The sequence below is a fragment of the Delphinapterus leucas genome, chromosome 19 (assembly GCF_059928025.1).
Source record: "Delphinapterus leucas isolate spDelLeu-1000000601 "Yukka" chromosome 19, BTC_Dleu_Yukka2, whole genome shotgun sequence".
NCBI lineage: Eukaryota > Metazoa > Chordata > Mammalia > Artiodactyla > Monodontidae > Delphinapterus > Delphinapterus leucas.
The window spans coordinates 41,270,247-41,292,342 of record NC_143147.1 but is presented as its reverse complement, the minus strand read 5'-3'; the positions used below and the strand labels follow the sequence as shown (position 1 = coordinate 41,292,342).

General features: G+C 37.4%; 1 protein-coding gene across 5 annotated transcripts in view; it reads right to left on the bottom strand.

Moving 5' to 3' along the window:
• The window catches only part of DHX40 (DEAH-box helicase 40), a 52,868-nt gene that overhangs the window by 14,968 nt on the left and 15,804 nt on the right, over positions 1-22,096 (bottom strand). For all 5 annotated transcript variants that reach the window (XM_022552585.2, XM_022552588.2, XM_022552587.3 and 2 more), the window contains 4 exons: positions 20,267-20,353; positions 19,938-20,120; positions 14,839-14,919; positions 13,297-13,454 (listed from right to left, as the gene is read on the bottom strand). In XM_022552585.2, coding sequence (XP_022408293.1) covers positions 13,297-13,454; positions 14,839-14,919; positions 19,938-20,120; positions 20,267-20,353 — 509 coding nt within the window. The remainder of the gene's footprint in view (positions 1-13,296; positions 13,455-14,838; positions 14,920-19,937; positions 20,121-20,266; positions 20,354-22,096) is intronic.

Here is a 22,096-nt window from a genome sequence, read left to right as displayed (position 1 = left end):
CTTTTTGTCAAAAGGTCCTAGGGCTTCTTCCCTCATTGTAGGGCATCAAACCCCCACCCTACTCGTTCAGTATGCCCATCGCAGCTAGATTTGGCAGAGGCACCATGCTGCCCAATTCCAGGCAGCAGCACTTAGACAGACTACAACGTGAATGTGCAAAGCATCAGTTCCTGGTATTAGGAAGAAAGCAATCTGATTAAATGAAACACTCACGGAGATATAAAGTCTTCTATCCCAGGCTTTAAGTGGCTTCCACCTATGTGACCTGGGTAACAACTGAAGGAAGCAGCTAGAGACAAAAGGAGAGCAAATATGGCCATACAAATGGCCCTGCCAAGGTGAAGATATAATGACTATCTCTTGAACCAGTCATGGATATTGATTTTTAAGCCAAAACATCTAATTTCATGCACCCAAACACCACTGCCCAGGAGGTACTATGCACTAGACTCAAGCATCAACTCCGTCTTGGCTCCAACACTAACAGACAAGCCTATCTATCAGCCAGGGGCTGCTGCATCCTTGAACTGTGGTATCCCTGCTATACAAATGTAAAGTCCCAGCCTCCTCTGACCTCTGGGCTATGAAGTCTCAGAGAAGCTTCCTATTATGGTTCAGTTCTTCTCTTCTCTGCCTCCAGCTGACCCTAGAAATGTTCAATTTAGCTGTAATACCTACTACAACAATTTACACAAATGGCTTACCATCTCTTAATAAAATGTCATAATAACTACAATAAATTTTAGTGGATTACAATTCTAAACTCAGTTTATATTCTGTAAAGATTAACTCTGCATGGTTAGTGTTGGATCTCTGTTGTTTAAAGAGTGGCTACCTGTTCACACTTTAAAAAATGTAGAGAGCACACTGCTTTTCTGGCTGTCCTTCCCACATTGCAACTACCTTCTCTCTGTCTCTCTCTCTCCCCCTGTTATTCTCAAAGTCAAGAGAAAATACAGAACATATTTTTGTTCCTTTTCCCTATCTCTTCTCTCAAAAATAACCTAATTAATTAAAATTAAAACTGGCAGAAGTCCCATAGTAAATTCAGGATTTCTATAGGAAAGTAAAAAACCATATCACACACAGTTCCTACAATCTCAGCAAGTTTATACTCTGACTAAACAGTAGTTTGACTATCCATCTTTAATTACTTTCCCAGCAGACTTGTCATTTTCTTTAGTTTATTATCTTTCCCCAGATTGAAATTCTATTATCAGTTTTAACTCATACAAATAATGCTACTGAGGCAAAAACTAAATAAGAAGCTGAAGCAGCAACACAAGGCTCTATCAGCTGAACTTCTCTCTTTGGGAAGATAAGTTAATACTTTTCTATATAACAACCAATCCGAAAATAAAACTATTACACAGAAAGGGTTTTAATAACAACAATCCTCAGAGCTGAAGCAGGGGAGTAAGGCTGTAAGTGACACATACACATAAAGTATGATTTATTTCTAAAAATGTCACAGTTAAAATAATTAAAAACTTAAAAACCAACACAATGTTATTTTAAATTTGTTCCATTTTAAGGCGATGCTGTTTACCACCTTAAAAACATTTAAGAGCCCTCACTCCATTGTCTGACTTCTAAAGCAATATCTATACTAGCAGACACTGTGTACACAGTTTACTAGAGCAAAATCATCATTTTGATGTTTAAAATCTTTATTCAATGTTAGATCTGAAAATACTAGCCAGTTTTACCAATAAGTATATAATAAACTAAATTAGGTGATCTACAATGACTAAGACGCAAGCCAGAAAGAAATGCTTAACCTATAAAGACTATAAATGCACTTAAAAGCAGTTGGACAATGAATACATATTTTAGGGTGTAGCAAGATCTCAGCAAGTCACATGCTCAAAAACTGAAGCTGCATTTTGTAACAGTTGAAGCCTGCTTCATCAATCCAGGTTTAAAAATTAAGCCTAGGGGTTTCCCTGGTGGCGCAATGGTTAAGAATCTGCCTGCCAATGCAGGGGACACGGGTTCAAGCCCTGGTCCGGGAAGATCCCACATGCCGCGGAGCAACTAAGCCCGTGCGCCACAACTACTGAGCCTGTGCTCTAGAGCCCGTGTGCCACAACTACTGAAGTCCGCACACCTAGAGCCTGTGCTCTGCAACAAGAGAAGCCACCGCAATGAGAAGCCTGCACACTGCAACAAAGAGTAGCCCCCACTCGCCGCAACTAGAGAAAGCTGTGCACAGGAACAAAGAACCAAAGCAGCCAAAAATAAATTAAAAAAAAAAAAATTAAGCCTAGGTCATATATGTACATATAGCGAGAGTGTCTCTTTAAGTATGAATAAGAAACAGGTAGCAATTGTTGCCTCAAGGAATCAGACCTGGATGATGCCAAGGAATGCTCTTGCCAAGGTGCCTAACTTTATTTGGATCAGACTATGGAGCAATTTATGCCCCAGGGCACTGTCAAAAACAGATCAATCAGCTACCAATCCATGGAGAATGACAGCTTGGTGTAATATCAATAGAGGCAGACCAGCAAAAATTGAAGTAGAGCAGCCAAACTATTTTTATTGAAGCATGGTTGACTTACAATATTATAATAGTTGCAGGTGTACAACAGAGTGATTCAATATTTTTATAGATTATACTCCATTTAAAGTTATTACAGGGACTTCCCTGGTGGCTCAGTGGTTGGGAATCCACCTGACAGTGCAGGGGACGTGGGTTCGAGCCCTGGTCCTGGAGGATCCCACATGCCACGGAGCAACTGGGCCCGTGTGCCACAGCTGCTGAGCCTGCGCTCTGGAGGCTGCAAGGCACAACTACTGAAGCATGTGTGCCTGGAGGCCGTGCTCTGCAACAGGAGAGGCCGCCGCAGTGAGAGTAGCCCCGAACGAAGAGTAGCCCCCACTTGCTGCAGCTGGGGAGGGCCTGCGTGCGGCAGCGAAGACCCAACACAGCCAAAAATAAATAAATAAATTTATTTTAAAAAAATAAGTTATTACAAAATAATGGCTATATCTCCCTGTGCTGTAAAATATATCCTTGTTGCTCATTTATTTTATACATAGTAGTTTGCATCTGTTAATCCCACAACACGATCTTATCCATCCCCCCTTCTCTCTTCCCACTGGTAACCACTAGTTTGTTTTCTATATCTGTGAGTCTGTTTCTGTTTTGTTATGTAAATTCATTTATTTTTTAGATTCTACATATAAGTGATAACAGAGTATTTGTCTTTCTCTGTCTGACTTATTTCATCCACATTGTTGCAAATGGCAGAATTTCATTCTTTTTTACAGCTAAGATATATCCCATTGTGTGTGTGTGTGTGTGTGTATATATATATGTGTATATATATATATATATATATATATATACACCATATCTTCTTTAACTATTCATCTGTTGATGAACACTTAGGTTGCTTCCATATCTTGGCTATTGTAAATAATGCTGCTACAATGCTATAACTGGGATACATGTTACCTTTTCAAATTAGTGTTTTCATTTTCTTCAAATGTATACCCAGAAGTGGAATTGCTGGATGATAAGGTAGTTCTATTTTTAGTTTTTTTGAGGAAACTCCATTCTGTTTTCCATACTGCATGCACCAATTTACATTCCCACCAACAGTATACTAGGGTTCCCTTTCCTCCACATCCTCGCCACATTTATTATTTGTAGACTTTTTGATGATAGTCATTCTGACAGGTGTCAAGGTGATATCTCATTGTGGTTCTGATTTGTATTTCTCTGATAATTAGCAATGTTGAGCATTTTTTCACGTACCTGTTGGGCCATCTGTATATCTTCTTTGGAATAATGTCTATTCAGATCTTCTGCACCCCCTTTTTTGCTGCAGGGCTTGTGGGATATTGTAGTTCCCCGACCAGGGACTGAACCCAAGCCCTCGACAGTAAAAGCATGGAGTCTTAACCATTGGACCATCAAGGAATTCCCCGCCCATTTTTCAATCAGGCTGTTTGTTTTTTTGATATTTAGTTGCAAGCACTATTTATATATTTTGGATATTAACCCCTTCTCAGTCATATCACTTGCAAATATTTTCTCCCATTCAGTAGGTTGTCTTTTCGTTTTGTCAATCATTTCCTTTGCTGCGTAAAAGCTTTTAAGTTGAATTAGGTCCCACTTGTTTATTTTTGCTTTTGTTTCTTTTGCCTTAGAAGACAGATCCAAAAAAATATTGCTATGATTTATGTCAAAGAATGTTCTGCCTATGTTCTGTTCTATGAGTTTTATGGCTTCAGGTCTTTAATCCATTTGGGGTTTATTTTTATACATGGAGTGAGAAAACGTTCTAATTTCATTCTTTTATACATTCTTTTTCATACATTCTACATGTATATAGCTGTCTAGTTTTCCCAACACCATTTATTGAAGAGACTGTCTTTTCTCCATTGTATATTCTTGACTCCTTTGTCGTAGATTAATGGACCATAAGTGCATGGGTTTATTTTTGGGCTCTCTATTCTGTTCTGTTGATCTATATGTCTGTTTCTGAGCCAGTATCATGCTATTTTGATTACTGTAGCTTTGTAGTACAGTCTGAAGTCAAGGAGTATGACACCTCCAGCTTTGTTCTTTTTTCTCAAGATTGCTTTGGCAATTCAGGGTCTTTTGTGGTTCCATACGAATTTTAGGATTATTTGTCCTAGTTCTGTGAAAAATGTCACAGGTATTTTGAAAGGGATTGCATTAAATCCACAGATTGCTTTGAGTAGTGTGGACATTTTAACAATATTAAGTCTTCCAACCCAGGAACATGAGATACCATTCCATTTCTTTGTACCATCTTCAATTTCCTTCATCAATGATTTATAATCTTCACAGTATAGGTCTTTCACTTCTTTGGTTAAGTTTATTCCTAGGTATTTTATTCTTTTTGATGTAATTTAAAATAAATTAGTTTCTTGCTTTCTATTTCTGATAGTTCACTATTAGTGTATAGAAAATCAACAGATTTCTGAATACTAATTTTGTATCCTGCAACTTTACTGAATTCATCTATTAATTCAAATAATTTTTTGATGAAGACTTTAGGGTTTTCTATGTACAGTATCATGTCATCTGCAAACAGTGACAGTTTTACTTCTTCCCTTCCAATTTGGATGCCTTTTATTTCTTTTTCTTGTCTGACTGCTGTGGCTCAGACTTCCAATACTATGTTGAACAGATGTGGCTAGAGTGCACATCCTTGTTTTGTTCCTGCTTTAGAGAAAAGGTTTTAGCTTTTCACCACTGAGTATGATGTTACCTATGGGTTTGTAATAAATGAAACCAGTCAAACATTTAACAGAAATATCAGAGAAAACTGCAAAAACCATAGTTTGTCCTGATGCTCTGGAAGACTGTGCAGATGCCCAAGAAGCAAAAGGAGAGGGAACATCTGAGCCTCTGGTCTTTGGCTGAACACAGGACAAACTCATAAACTCCCTGAATTGTGAAAATAGCCTTCAAGCCACACAACATAAATCCAACAGTAAAGGGTGCAAACACCAGTGGCTTAAGGGGGTTAGGAACAACCTCCAACTAATCAGTGGCTGACTGCTGAAATGGAAATGTACAATAAACAAAATGAAAACTTCACTAAGTGGAGCTCGACAGTAGATTTGGACTCACAGGAGAAAGAATCAGCAAAATATAGATCAAGAGAGATCAGGCAATCCAAAGAGTCTCAGAGAAATACAGGACATCATTAAGCACACCAACATATGCATAATGGGAGTGCCAGAAGAAGAGGAGAGAGAAAGGGGCAGAAAAATTTTTGAGAAAATAATGGCTGAGAAATTCCAAAATTTGATGGAAAACATTTATCTACACATTCAAGAAGCTTAATGAACTCCAAGTAGGATAAAAGCAAAGTGATCCACAGACATATAATAGCCAAAATACTGAAGGGGGCAAGAGAAAATTTACTTGTTGTGAACAAAAGAACTTCAATAAAATTAAAAGTCAAATTTCAATAGAAATGATGGAGGCCAAAAGACTGTGGCATGATATAATGCTGAAAGAAAACCACCATTAACTAAGAATCCTATATCCAGCAAAACTATCTTTCAAAATGAAGGCAAAATAAAGGCATTCCTGGAAAACAAAACCTGAAAGAATTCATTGCTAGCATACCTGCCTTACAATTAATAATAAAAGAAGTTATTCAGGCTGAAGGAAGTGACACAAGATGGTAATCTGAATGACACTAAAAAAGAACACTGGTAAAAGTTAAAATGTAGGTAAATTTTTTAAAAGAGTATGATTATATTATTATTGATTATTTCTTCTATTCCCTTATGTAGTTAAAAGAAATTGCATGAAACATTATCTATAAAATTGTATTGTTGGGCCTATAACATAGAAATGTAATATATTTGACAATAGCAACACATGTATTACCTACTTTTTAAAAAGAGGGCCTAAGTCAGTATCTAAGGAAAATAAACTTAATCTTAAATCTGACAAGACAATAGACAAGGCCATTGCTTTACAGTTATGTTTTCATTGCATGGAATTTAGAAACACTGATAAATCTATGTGTTACCTGAGGGCTTTCAGGGTAATTCATGCTTCATATCCATTAACATCACTGACATCATGTGCTTCACAAAGGCAAGACTTACTCAAAAATTTCCCATCAAATCAAAGCACAGAATACAAGACATATTCCTACTGGCTATTATCTCAATATTCTAAAGAATTAGACTGACCTATGTCCATAGATATCTAAGGCCAAGTATTAGGCTAGCAAAGGAAAGTCTCCCTTTTCCTGGAATTGCTAAAGTGTAGATCCCAAATAAAGGCCTTCAAGATACCAAAAACCACCTCAAGGACTTAATAAAAAAAAAAAAAAAAGAACACATAATCAAAACTTAAGACCTGAACAACCTGAAAGGCTAAAAAACTGAGTCAACAGTCCACCCACAGATAGAGGGTTCTAAATAAGAGTTTAAAAACTAACACCTGGACTTTTACTTCTAGCTATGGAAAAGACTTAATTTTTCTCTTCTTCTCTTAACTTCTTTCAAAGACATATGAAGGTTTAACGGAAAAATTACAATACTGTTTTGTGGGGTTTATAATGTATGTAAATATAATATATATGACAACAATAGAACAAGGATATGTTAAGAAATGGCAAAAAGCCAGCAAAGTTTTCAATACAATCTCTATCTAAATTCTTAGCAGGCTTATTTTTAAGAAACTAATATGCTGATTTTAAAATTTATATGGAAATACAAAGAATATAGAATAATCAAAACAATACTGAAAATATAAATATTCTGCTTCTTTTTCTAGCTGATTTCAAGATTTATCATAAGCTATGTAATCAATACAAAGTTGGCACTGACATAAGGATAGACAAATAGATCTATGGAATAAAATAAAGTCCAGAAATAGACTATTACACATATACTTTCTGCAGACTTTTTTTTAATAAGGTTTTTTTTTTTTTAACTTCTTTTTTTGGCCGCGCCACACTGCACAGCATGTGGGATTTAGTTCCCCGGCCAGGGATAGAACCCGTGCCCCCTGCAGTGGAAATATGGAGTCTTAACCACTGGACCACCAGGGAAGTCCCCCTACTTTTCACAGATTTTTAACAAAGGTGCCAAAGCAACTCAATGCGGGAAAGTAAATCTTTTCAACAAATGTCCTGGAACAAGTGGATATTCACAGGAAAAAAAGTAATCTAGACCCCTACCATATACAAAGCTTAATTTCAGATGGATTACTGTCCTAAACTTAATGGCTAGAAACTGTAAAGCTTCTAGATCGAAGTATCAATAGAGATACAAGAGAGAAGCATATTTTTACTATCTTGGGGCAGGAAAACATTTCTTACCATGCAGAAAGCAATAACCACACACACACAAAAACTGATATCCTAAGACTTCTTCAAAATTCAAAACCTCTCTCATCAAAAGACACTGTGAAAAAAGCAAACAGAAAAGCCACAGGCTGGGAGGAAAATATGCACAACTCATCCTAACAAATAACTTGTACCTAGAATAAAGAACTACCAGATTCAATATATATATATATTTTTAATTTAAAACATGGGCAAAAGCCTATAATAGATACTTCACAAAGACAGATAAATGATCAATAATCACACAAAAAAGTGCTCAAAATTATTAGTCATCAGGAAAATGCAAATTAAAACCACAAAGAGGTATCACTAATATATAACAGAATATATAAAATGAAAGTGATTGGCAACACCAAATGTTGAGGAGGACACGTAGTGCAAGCTGCACTCTCAAACACTGCTGATGTGATTTTTAAATGGTAGAGACACTGTGGGAAAAGATTTGGCAATTTCTTAGAGTTAAACTCAGTAATGCAGCTATTTTTCTCCTAGGTATTTATCTCAGAAAAATAAAAATATATATCTACAAAAGACTTGCACAAGAATTTTCAAAATAGCTATATTTGTAAATGGCATCAAACAAGAAACAATTCAAATGTCCATCAATAGGATAATGGATAAACTAATTGTAGTTTACAACAGGATACTACTCAACAATAAAAGGAACAAAGCACTGATACATACAAGAACATGGATGAATCTCACATACAATATGTTGACCAAAAGAAGCCAAACACAAAAAAGCACGTACTGTATAATTCTATTTATGTGAAGTTTCAGAAGGGGCAAAACTAACCTGAAAAAAGTCAGAAAAGTGGCTTGCTGGGGGGAGGTAGGATGGAATCTGAGAACGGGCACTGAGAGAATTTTCTGGAGTGATAAAACTGTTCTATATCTTGACAGGAGTGTAGGGTACATTGGTAAATTTATTTCACAAAATTCACTGAATTATACACTTAGGATTTATACTCTTCACTACATGTAAATTTTGCCTCAAAAAAAAACAAAACACAACTATAAGCAAATACTGAACTCTACTTATACAGGACTGCCTTTCACAGTGGTATAGCTTAGCAATTCTGAAACTACTTTTGTATACTCTAGGGACAATGGACAATTTGAATATGGACTCTGGACTAGATAACAGCATTGTATCAGTTAACTTTCCTAATTTTGATAAATGTACTATGGTTAAGTAAGAGATTGCCCATGTTCTTGGTAAATGTACATGTAAATGTTTTGTGGTAAGGGAGCACAATGTTTCCAATTTACTCTCAAATGATTCAGAAAAAGAAATAAAGTGCATATTTATAAATACATATATGTAGGGACTTCCCTGGTGGTGCAGTGGTTAAGAGTCTGCCTGCCAGTGAGGGCGACGTGGGTTCAATCCCTGGTCCAGGAAGATCCCACATGCCTCGGAGCAGCTAGGCCCATGAGCCACAACTACTGAGCCTGCACTCTAGAGCCCGCGGGCCACAACTACTGAAGCCCGTGCACTCTAGGGTGCATGTGCCGCAACTACTGAGCCTGCATGCTGCAACTACTGTAGCCCACACGCCAAAGCCCGTGCTCCACAACAAGAGGAGCCACAGCAATGAGAAGCCCGCACACCTCAAAAAAGAGTAGCCCCCCGCTCACCACAACTAGAGAAAGCCCACACACAGCAACGCAGCCAAAAAAATAAAAATAAATAAATACGTATATGTATACATGCACAGAGAGAATTATAAAGCAAATGCAGGAGAATGTTAAAAACTGCTGAAACTAGATAAAAATTTAAAAAAAATTCTTTTACTACTCTTTCAACATTTCTGTAAGTTTGAAATTGTATTACAATAAAATGTTATACCCCCACCTCCACACACACAAAAAAATGTAACACCAGACTAGTTTCATCTATTTCAATATTCCAACAAGGTTTCCTTTTTTCTGGCATTACAAGACTGTTAGAGTTGGATCACCTTAATCCAGCTCCCTGGTTTTACAAATGAAGTCCAGAAAAACTAGGCCAACAGTCAGATAATTAGGTAGCAGTGAGTCAGGTTAGAATCCTGATCTCTTGACCCCCATTTCAATACTCTGTAATAGTTTTTTTAAATAGTATTTTTAGCTTTGATACTACCTAATGAAAGCCAGCCAACCTTATTTACTGCATATAGTATTATACTAGAAAAAAAAAAAATCCTGCAATTAGGGTACTACTAGAATCAAAATTCTGACACTTAAAAACTACACTGCAATCTATTTGGGATAGGTAGCACACTAATTAAACTACAGAGTATTTTTATAGAGAAACATATCCTCCATTATAACCATCACAATAATAAACCAATCTGGACCCAACACTCACAGTCATAAAGGGATTTGGCCAGTGAGATAGCACACTATTGTTAGTCTTGGTTGCAGGTAAGATATACTATCTACTCAGAAGCTCTTTGGAAAAAAACAATTGTGAACCACCCCCCCAACCCTCCCCCCCACGCACTAGAAGAAAACAAAGCTCACATGTGATGAACTAAGTTGTATCCTGTACTGACACACTAAGAAAGGAAAGAAGCAGAAGGCTAAAGACATGGAAACTTCAAAACCACTCTCTAAGTCTACAAGGGCTGACCTACCATTTTTTTTTGATTGTAGAAAAAAAAAAGGTTAATATATTACTAATGTATTATAACAGGGCAAAGGTTCACCATACTATCTTCCTTTACCAGTGAAAGGAAATTAACTTTCAGCCAGGAACGTTATATACTCCCTATTTCAAAAAACTAAGTTAAAGAATAACAAAATGAAAAAAATTGTTTATCTTCAGTTTCATGTTTCGTAGGGCTAGTTATATGGTAATCAAAACAATGTTCAGTGAATTACTGGGGATCTAAATAAACAGATATTCCTTGTACATGGATAGGAAGACAATACTGTCAAGATGTGACTTCTTTCCCATTTGATCTATAGATTCAATATAATCTCAATTAGGGGCTTCCCTGGTGGCGCAGTGGTTAAGAATCTGCCTGCCAATGCAGGGGACACGGGTTTGAGCCCTGGTCCAGGAAGACACCACATGCTGCAGAACAACTAAGCCTGTGTGCCACAACTCTGAGCCTGCGCTCTAGAGCCTGTGAGCCACAACTACTGAGCCCTCGTGCCAAAACTACTGAAGCCCGCGTGCCTAGAGCCCGTGCTCCACAACAAGAGAAGCCACCACAATGAGAAGCCCACGCACCGCAACAAGGAGTAGCCCCCGCTCGCCACAACTAGAGAAAGCCCATGCATAGCAACGAAGACCCAACGCAGCCAAAAATAAATAATAAATAAAATAAATATTTAAAAAATCTTATTAAAAAATATATAATCTCAATTAAAGTCTCAGAAAGTTATTTTGTGGATATCAACAAACTGGTTTTAAAGTTTATATAGAAAGGGAAAAGACCCAGAATAGTCAAAACAATACTGAAGGGAAAGAGAAAAGCTGGATAAATGATTCTATCCAGGTTCAAGAGTTATTATAAAGCTTCAATAATCAAGAAAGTGTGGTATAGAGAGAAGAATAGGAAAACAGATCAATGGAACAGAATACAAGGCCCAGAAATAGACCCACACAAATTCAACCAAATTAACTCTGACAAAGGAGCAAAGGAATTACAATGGAGAAAGGAGTCTTGAATAAATGGGGCTGGAACAAAAAGACATCAACTCCTACAAGATGACATAGGAGAAAATCTAGACGAACTTGGGTATGGTGATGACTTTTCAGATATAACACAAAGGCATGACCCATCAAAGAAATAATTGATAAGCTGGACTTCATTAAAATTAAAAACTTTTGCTCTGTGAAAGACAATGTCAAGAGAATGAGAAAACAAGTCACAGACTGGGAAAAAATATTTGCAAAAGACATTTCTGATAAAGAACTGTTATCCAAAACATACAATGAACTCTTAAAACTCAACAATAAGAAAACAAATAACCTGATTAAAAAAGGCTGGAACAGACACCTCACCAAAGGAGATACACAAATGGCAAATGAGCATATGAAAAGACAGTTAACATCATATGTTATCAGGGAACTGCAAATTAAAACAACAATGGAATACCACTACACACCTATGAGAATAGCCAAAACCCAAAACACTGCCAACACCGAAAGCTGTCGAGGATGTGGAGCAACAGGAATCTCAGGCTCACTGCTGGTGGGAATGCAAAATGGTGCAGACACTTCGGAAGATAGTTGGGCAGTTTCTCACAAATCTAAACATATTCTTATCACACAGTTTGGCAATGAGTTGACAATCGATGTTCACACAAAAACATGTACACTAATGTTTAGAGCAGCTTTATCCATAACTGCCAAGACTGGAAAGCAACCAAGATGTTCTTCAATATGTGAATGGATAAACAAATTGCACACAATGGAATTTTATTCAGCAATAAAAAGAAATGAGCTATCATGCCACAGAAAGACATGGAGGATGGTACATATATACAATGGAATATTACTCAGCCATAAAAGGGAATGAAACTGGGTCATTTGTAGAGATGTGGATGGACCTAGAGAGTGTCATACAGAGTGAAGTCAGAAAGAGAAAAGCAAATATCATATAACAACACATATATGTGGAATCTAGAAAAATGGTATAGATGATCTTATTTGCAAAGCAGAAATAAAGACAGACGGAGAGAACAAATGTATGGATACCAAAGGGGAAAGGGGTGGGGTGGGAGGAACTGTGAGACTGGGATTGACACATATACATTTTCAATACTATGTATAAAATAGACAACTGATGGGAACATACTATATAGCACAGGGAACTCTACCTAATGCACTGTGGTAACCTAAATGGGAGGGGAGTCCAAAATGGAGGGGATATCTGTATGTGTATGGCTGATTCATTTTGTTGTGCAGTGGATGCTAACACAACGTTGTAAAGCAACCATACTCCAAAAAAAAAAAAAAAAGGGACATAGAGGAACCGTAAAAGCACATTGCTAAGTTAAGGAAGTCAATCTGAAAAGGCTACATATTGTATGATTCCAATTATATGGCATTCTGGAAAAGGCACAACTATGAAGACAGTAAAAAGATCAGTGGTCGCTAAGGGTTTGGGGGAAGGGATGTAGGAATGACTAAGTGGAACATGGGAAATGTTTAGGGCAGTGAAACTATTCTGCACAATATTCTGATGGTGAGTATGTGTCATTACAGATTTGCAAAACCCACAGAATTCACAATACAAACAGTGATCCCTTAGTTAATAATAATGTATCAATATTGGCTCATTAATTGTAATGAAGGTACCACACTAATGAAAGATGTTAATAATAGGGAAAACTCTGTGTTTGTACTTTCCCTCAATTTTTCTAGAAAGCTAAAACTGCTCTAAAAAATAAAATCTATTAATTAGAAAAGAAAACTCATCAATAAACTTCTTACCAGGTCTAATGAAGACATTTTCCACAGACAGCATTGCTGCTATTGGAAGTAATAGGTCTTCACAGTCCAGAGAAGCAGCCTTTATTACTGCACATGTCAGATGTGGAGGGAGAGGAAATTCTACCATAGACAAACCCAATCTGGTCACGTGGCCACTCCTTAATGGAAAGAAAAAGGTTTTAAGTCTTTCTACCTTGGGAGAGTACAAAGGAAATGTTTATCATTCAGAATAAGTCAGATATAATTTAGATTACCTTAAATTACCTCCAGAAATTCAATTCAAGATAAGAAATATGATACACTGTGTTCATTGATAAGAGAAATATAAAGATGATAAATTCCTTGCTCTCAAGGGCCTATATATCCAAAAAACTAAACAATGAGGCAGAATAAAGTAGTATAATAAAAGACACACAATGCTACAGAAGCACGGAAAATGTCCTTAAAGAAATGAGACAATGATAATTACCACATCTTTTCCTATCACACAATCATGAGAACAAGGACTCTGGGTCTCATCATTTTGATGTACCCAGCATAATGCCTGGCACTGAAGTGGTACTCAGAAATTACTTGTTAGGGAAAAACATAGTGTTGTAGGTCAATTATACTTCAAAAGCAAACAAACATACAAACTTATAGAAAAAGAGATCAGATTTGTAGTTACCAGAAGTGGGTGAGAAGGGAGGGGGAATTGGATGAAAGCAGTCAAAAAGTACAAAAAAAAAAAAAGAAAGAAAGAAATTACTTGTTAAATAATACCAATACTAAACAAAACAGTTTTATGGTACAATTTCAGAACTGTAGTGAAGAAAAATTGAGGACAACTTTTAATTTCAGGGAAAACAATCCATTCAATTCAAACAAATCACTTACTAATGATAAAGGAAAGTATTAAGAACCCTATTTTAGGGCTTCCCTGGTGGCACAGTGGCTGGGAATCCGCCTGCCAGTGCAGGGGACACAGGTTCGAGCCCTGGTCTGGGAGGATCCCATGTGCCGTGGAGCAGCTGAGCCTGTGTGCCACAACTACTGAGCCTTCACTCTAGAGCCCACGAGCCACAACTACTGAGCCCGCGTGCCACAACTAATGAAGCCCACGTGCCTAGAGCCCGTGCTCTGCAATAGGAGAAGCCACCGCAATGAGGGGCCCATGCACCACAATAGCCCCACCTCGCCACAACTAGAGAAAGCCTGTGCGCAGCAACAAAGACCCAATGCAGCCAAACATAAATAAATAAAAAATAAATAATTTTAAAAAAAGAACCCAGGGCTTCGCTGGTAGCACAGCAGTTGAGAGTCCGCCTGCCGATGCAGGGGATACGGGTTCGTGTCCCGGTCCAGGAAGATCCCACATGCCACGGAGCGGCTAGGCCTGTGAGCCATGGCCACTGAGCCTGCGTGTCAGAGCCTGTGCTCCGCAATGGGAGAGGCCACAACAGTGAGAGGCCCGCGTACCACAAAAAAAAAAGAACCCTATTTTAAAAAGAGATTAATATCTACTGTGGTTGGTTTTGTTTTCGTTTTTTGTTTGTTTTTTACCTGTCAATAGCATCACACTGGTAGAGTTGTTTAAGAGCTTCCAAAATAAGTCTCTCATTAGGTGGATCCAAATATGGAAACCTGTGTGTTTAAATAAGACATAAAATGAGATTCCATTCCTTGAACATGGCAAGATTTTATACAGATTTGAAAATTCCTTTAAAAGGTTTTACTTCTGTTTTTCAAGTCTTTCTTTTCTCTGTCTTTTTTTTTTTTTTCAAAGCATTCTATGATTGTGATCAGCATTCAGCAAAGGAGGAAATTTTTTTTCTGAATCACACTCTTCTATTTAATTCAAGAAGCCCTTCTTGGGCTTCCTTGGTGGCGCAGTGGTTGAGAGTCTGCCTGCCGATGCAGGGGACGTGGGTTCGTGCCCCGGTCTGGGAAGATCCCACATGCCGCGGAGCGGCTGGGCCCGTGAGCCATGGCCGCTGAGCCTGCACGTCCGGAGCCAGTGCTCCACAACGGGAGAGGCCACAACAGTGAGAGGCCCGCGTACCGCAAAAAAAAAAAAAAGCCCTTCTTTTTGAGTCCCCCTTAGCTGGAACACTTTCACCATTCCTCTCTACTTATCTTAACCCTTCCCCATTCTTCATAGCCAATATCAAGTCTACTCTGTTCTGTAATCTGTAATTTTTATTACAATTTTATAAAACAGTAAAGGAAAATTAACTGAAAGTGGCTAAAAATTACAAATTATTTAATAGTACCTCAAAATGGTTTTTAATGAAATGATAAATATCTTAAATTAATTTAACCAATTTACTTTATTGTATGTATGAATGTGTATGTACTTATTTTCTCCTGAACTACCTGCAAACAGGTTGCAAATGTAATGCCAATTTACCCCCAAAATATTTCAGAGTGCATCCCCTGAAAATAAGGACATTCTCTTACATACCATAATATCATTTATAAACATAAGACAATTAACAATATTCACAAAGTACAGTATGACTATTCAGATGCCTCTAGAACATGGATCTATTTCACACTTGAAAATAAATATTTCTTTAAATGTGGAAAAAAATAATATTCACAAAGGACAGCAGAGTGGCATATAACCAAGTGTGAATATATATCCCCCCACCCCAGGAACAATAATCACTTAATATTATTCTGCACTGGATTTTTTTTTTCCACCATTAGTTTTGAGATGCTAAATCATCTACTCCAATTTCCCACCTTGAAAAAGGTCCAACAGAGGACAAAAGGTCTAATACCTTACACAAAAGTCCATTCGAGGATTGACAACTCTATTTATAAACAAAAATCTGGTAGACTGTTCTACCGTCAGCTTTCCTACAACTTGTACCAACAAGTCCTGGTATCTGCTAGAGCAAGAGTTGGCAAGCACTTTCTAAAGAAGGCCAGATAGTAAATATTTTAGGTTTTACAGGCCATATGGTCACTCTCACAATTACTCAACTCTGCTGCTGAAGCAAAAGCAGCCATACATTAATGAATGGGCGTGGCTGTGTTCCAACAAAATTTTATTTACAAAAACAGTCAGTGAGCCTAGACCATATTTTACGACCCCTATCCTAGAGCAATACCAGACTAGTCAGCTTCCTCTTCTAGATAAGAGCCATTTTAGATTTGTAAAAACTACAATTATTTCTCTCCCTTGATTATACCAATTACCAATTCTGTCAAACTCTCCTTGTATTATTTGGTTTCTAAGAGACCCACCAACCATATTTAGCGTTTTTTAGAAACAATCTAGTTTGTCAAACTCCTGATAAAACTCGATGACATGCAAAATTGAACTCCAAATGTACAGTGACCAACACAGAACAGGAATGCTATAATTCCCAATCACCTGGACACTGTGGTTTATTAATATAACCAAAGTTTATGCCAGTGGAATTTTTTAAATTGTTCTTTAAACATAATAATAATTGCAAGCTCATATTAAGTTTGTGGTGATCTGATAATTTCAGATATTTTCCGCACTGAATTTCTTTAATGTGCAACCAAAACGTAAGATTTAAGGTGTACCCCTTCAGACTTTTACCTTGTTGATTTTTGCCCAAGGTTCTGGCCTATTGAGACCATTCTAAATCTTGGTTTTAATCATCTACCCATTAGAAATGAAGATACTTTCCAAAAATCTGGTAATCATGACTTCAATATCTTTATTTAATATTTTCATTAATACTGCTTATCAGGAAAGAGTGAAATTCAGCATACTACCAGTAAAACCTTCATCAAGGCTTGGTAAGCAATTAATCAGTACTTTCTGGATTCGGCTATTTGGCAAATATACCCTAATTCAGCAGTACTGTCACATCTTATTCACAAATACGTCAATGTAATCTTGTTAAATATTGTGTTGAAAACAAGAGACATTAGGTTATCAATCAATAAATCCTTGTGGTGCATCCATTAAGTGGATGGTCCTGCCTTCAAACCGAAAAGAAAATGGTTTATGATAACATATTCTTTGTGAACCATTTTGATTCACACTGATGATTACAAATCAACATTGTATTCTCTTAGGGACTTCCCTGGTGGTCCAGTGGTAGAGAATCCGCCTTCCAATGCAAGGGACACGGTTCGATCCCTGCTCGGGGAACTAAGATCCCACATGCCGCGGGGCAACTAAGCCTGTGCACCACAACTACTGAGCTCGCACACCTCAACTAGAGCCCACGTGCTGCAAACTACAGAGCTCACACTAGAGCCCGCTCCACGACTAGAGAGAAGCCCACACACTGAAAGGAAAGATCCCACTTGCTGCAACAAAGACCCAACACAGCCAAATAAATAAATAAATATTTTTAAAAATATATTCTCTTAAACCATTTTCCAATAATCTATGCTAGAATTTGCTAAGAATCATGTCAAGCTTACTGGGCAGTTGTTTCTATAACCTGCCCTTTTCTTAAATGGAAAATTGATTTTTGAGTTTCTCACAATTTTCTGGTAAGCTGTTCTGCATAATTTCTCAGAGACGCCCCACGATATCTCTGACATTATATCTGCAAGTTCTTCTGGTACCATGGAAATAACGTCCAAAGCCACAATACAAACTCATTTATGGTCATTAGGTTTTCTCTCATTATTTCCTAATCGATATTGGTCATTAATTCCTTCTTATCTAGACTTGTTCTTATCTTTTCAGTTTTAAAATCATTCCTAACGGAGGAGAAAGGGGGAGGCAAAATAATAACTGAAAAGTTCCGTTTTCTTTCTGTCACCTATGAATACTATACCACCTATTCCAAATTCTGGTTGTACCTGCCCATATTCTGCACACATCTTAAAAAGAGCAGGGAGACACAACATGATAAATATAATTATCACTGCTGTATGTTATATACGAAAGCTGTTACGAGAGTAAATCCTAAGAATTCTCATCATGAGGTAAAAAATTTTTTCCTATTTCTTTAATATTTTATCTGTATGAGATGATGTTCACTACACTTATTGTGGTAATCATTTCATGATGTATGTAAGTCATTATGCTGTACTCCTTAAACTTATACAGTGCTGTATATCAATTATATCTCAATAAAACTGGGAGAAAAAAAGGGGGGGTGGGGGAGAGAAGTCTTTTTTTTTTTTCTGGTCTCTAGCATTTTGAGAAGTTTCATTACATTCTAAGTCTTAAAACTTAAGATGAAAAAATAACTCATGCAGGGCTTCCCTGGTGGTGCAGTGGTTGAGAATCCGCCTGCCGATGCAGGTGACATGGGTTCGTGCCCCGGTCCGGGAAGATCCCACATGCCGTGGAGCGGCTAGGCCCGTGAGCCATGGCCGCTGAGCCTGCGCATCTGGAGCCTGTGCTCCGCAACGGGAGAGGCCACAACAGTGAGAGGCCCGCGTACCGCAAAAAAAAAAAAAAAAAACAAACAAAAAAAAAACCTCAGTGCAGATGATATTGAGTAATTATTGTTCCTATTTTTCTAATATATATTTATTCTTGATTATATGCTGCTGTTAGCCTCTATAAATAATATTTTTAAATATGGGTTCATCTGTTTGGCCATTTAGATTTCTTTAAATGGCTTTTCTTTCTCATTAGTATCATTTATGATATCAGTTAGAATTTTACATATTTGCTTTCCTCTTTCTAGGATTTATATTCTCATCTAGAAAATCTCTAGTCTCGGGACTTCCCTGGTGGTCCAGTAGGTAAGATGCCACACTCCCAATGCAGGGGCCCGGGTTCAATCCCTGGCTGGGGAACTAGTTCCTGCATGCATGCCGCAACTAAGAGTCCACATGCTGCAACTAAGAATCCCACATGCTGCAACTAAAAAAATATCCCGCGTGCCGCAACTAAACATGCCGCAACAAAGACCCGGCGCAGCCAAAATAAATAAATTTTAAAAAAAGAAGAAAACCTCTAGTCTTATGATAATAACTATAAAAAAAATCTTAGATGTCTTTCTAAGAGTACACAATACATATTTGGATGCATCTAGTAATCACTTCCTTTCTTATTATGCATTTAAAGAATGCATGGTCACCTTCTTTCAACGTTCCTCACACTTTAACATTTCCAAATAAGACCAAAATTAAAACCAAGATAATACTTTCTTTCATTATTTCTTCTGCCATAAATTTCATAATATGAAATTTCAAGCCCCTACAATATTCTGTCCTGTACTAATTATATTCTTTAACATTTAACTAATTTAACAGTTGTTCTATTTTTTGCTTCGTGTCCAATCTCGTTTCTCCATTATAATTTAAGCTTAGTGAAAGCAAAAACCTACTAAAGAGTATTATACTGTCTCTCATCGTACTTGGTACCATGCTGGCCATACAAAAGATACTACCAAAAAAAAAAAAAACAACAACTCAACAACACTTTCTGAGTGGCATTAGGGTCACTGTACACCTTTCATTACAGATAAACAGTGGTCATTAAATTATCCAAATAAACATCAGCATGAAAACTCCATTAAGCCAAGGTTAGAATACGAGCAAGGGATCAAATCCCAGTAAAGCAATGCAAAGAAGCCCTGTATTTGGGTTTAGCTGAACCTTGAAACGTAGGGACATACGAGTCAAATACTTCAAAAAAATTTCTGAGGAATAACCTTACTCCCTAACAAATTTTTCTTTTTTTCAAGTTGTCTACATACCTTATTACGTCGTGTATGGCAAGGCACTTTAAGGTCAGAACTACAGATGTCAAACTAGTTCTCTTAATCTCAGGGATCACATGGTCAGGCATACACTGGTTCCAAAAATCTTTACTATAGATGCGAAAGCATTTTCCTGAGGAAGTCCTGCCAGCTCGGCCACTTCGCTGTAAGGCCTCACTCCTTTAGAAGAAAAAACAAACAAACAAACAAAAAAGTCCCCAAAATGTTCTGTGATTTTTCTAAGTGATTCACTTCCTTCCCCAAACCAATCAGAAATTATCTAATCAACTGTTCTTTGAACAAAAAGGCTTAACACAGAGACTTACTTTGAAATCGGAACCACCTCTAGGATGTCCAATCCTAGTCTGGGATTGTGATTTAACTGCTTCACAAAGCCACCGTCTACCACATATCTAAGTATAGTGAAAAAAAGGTAAGTTTCTATAAAATAAGGAAAGACTTGTTAATTTTTAACCACTTTGGGTACTCCTTTTCTACCAAACGAACAACTACGTAACAACTTTTAAGTTAAGTGTAAAACTTGAAAGTCAAGAAATTGGAAACCCCATACACTGCTACTGGAAACGTAAAATGGTTCAGCCAATGTGGAAAATGGTTTGGAGGGTCCTCAAAACATTAAACATAGAATTACCATATGACCCAGAAGTTCCATTCCTAGGCTGAAATTTTCAAAAGAACTGAAAACAAGTACTCAACAAATACTTGTAGCCATATGTTCATAGTAGCACTGTAGGAGGACTATAAGAGCCAAAAGGTAGAAACAGCCTAAATGTCCATTAACCATTAAGGGACGAAAGGATGAACAAATTATGGTATACACATACAACAGAATATTATTCAGCCACAGAAAGGAATGTAGTACTGATACATGCTACAACATGGATGAACCTCAAAAAACATGCTGAGTGGAAGAAACCAGGCACAAAAGGTAACATATTGTATGATTCCATTTATATGAGATATCTAGAATAGGATATCCATAGAAACAGAAAGGGGTGGTCGCCAGGGGCTGGGGTGGAGGCGCAAATGGGGAGCAACCCCTTAAAGTGTACAGGTGTTTATTTGGGGGTGATGAAATGTTTTAGAACTAGATAAAGGTGGTGGTTGCACAACATTATGTATGTAATAAATACTACTTAATTATTCACTTTTCAATGTTAATTTTATGTTCTCCCATTAAAAAAATAAACTTGAAAATCAGCTCTAAACCATTCTAACAGGTTCAGAATCTAATTCCAGTTAGCCTTTAACTATGCCACTTTAAGCCAACTAAACGGAGAATAAGTCAGGTAAAAAACTAAGTTAGGAACAGTATTAAGTCTATCATTCACTTAGGGAACATTCTGAAACACGCTATTTAATGACTTTTGCCTTTGCTGGAAACAGAAAATGGCAGAGCTTAATTTACTCAAGACAGCTGCTTACCTAAGCCCTTAATGAAACCATGATTTTTAAAGCAAAGAGAAAAGCAGAGGAAATTAAACTTCCTCTTAGATCTGGATGATCATTTTACCCAAAAGAAACATATAGGATCTCTGGGTCAGGTCCAGCCTTCCTGTGGCAGAGGCAGACTTAGTTAAGGACATAAAATATATTGGGTAAAAGATAAATATCCAGAAGGAATGTGGTTCAACAGTCTGAAAGAACTTCACATTAGCTATCAGTCTAGACTTAGACTGGTAAGTGTTTCACTACAAAATTTACTCCAAAATCTGATGGCATCACTGATTACATTGAAAAATAAAAGGCCATTTCACAAAAGGGTGAAAAGCAAGCAACATTACCTCCAGATAAACACTTGGATATACAAAGCTTACTATGTGAAGTGGAGCTGACAGGTAAGAAGGGAATATCAGATCATCTTAGGTACCTGCTGGTAATGTAATATAGAAAAAACAAGTTTGGCTTCCCATTTAAAGAAACCCACGAAACATCACACATAATCTTAAATTTGGGAAGAGAAAGCTACATGTTACCAAGTACCAGTATTTTAAAAGTGTGAACAGGCTTCCCTGGTGGTGCAGTAGTTGAGAGTCCGCCTGCTGATGCAGGGGACACGGGTTCGTGCCCCGGTCCGGGAAGATCCCACATGCCGCGGAGCGGCTGGGCCCGTAAGCCATGGCCGCTGAGCCTGC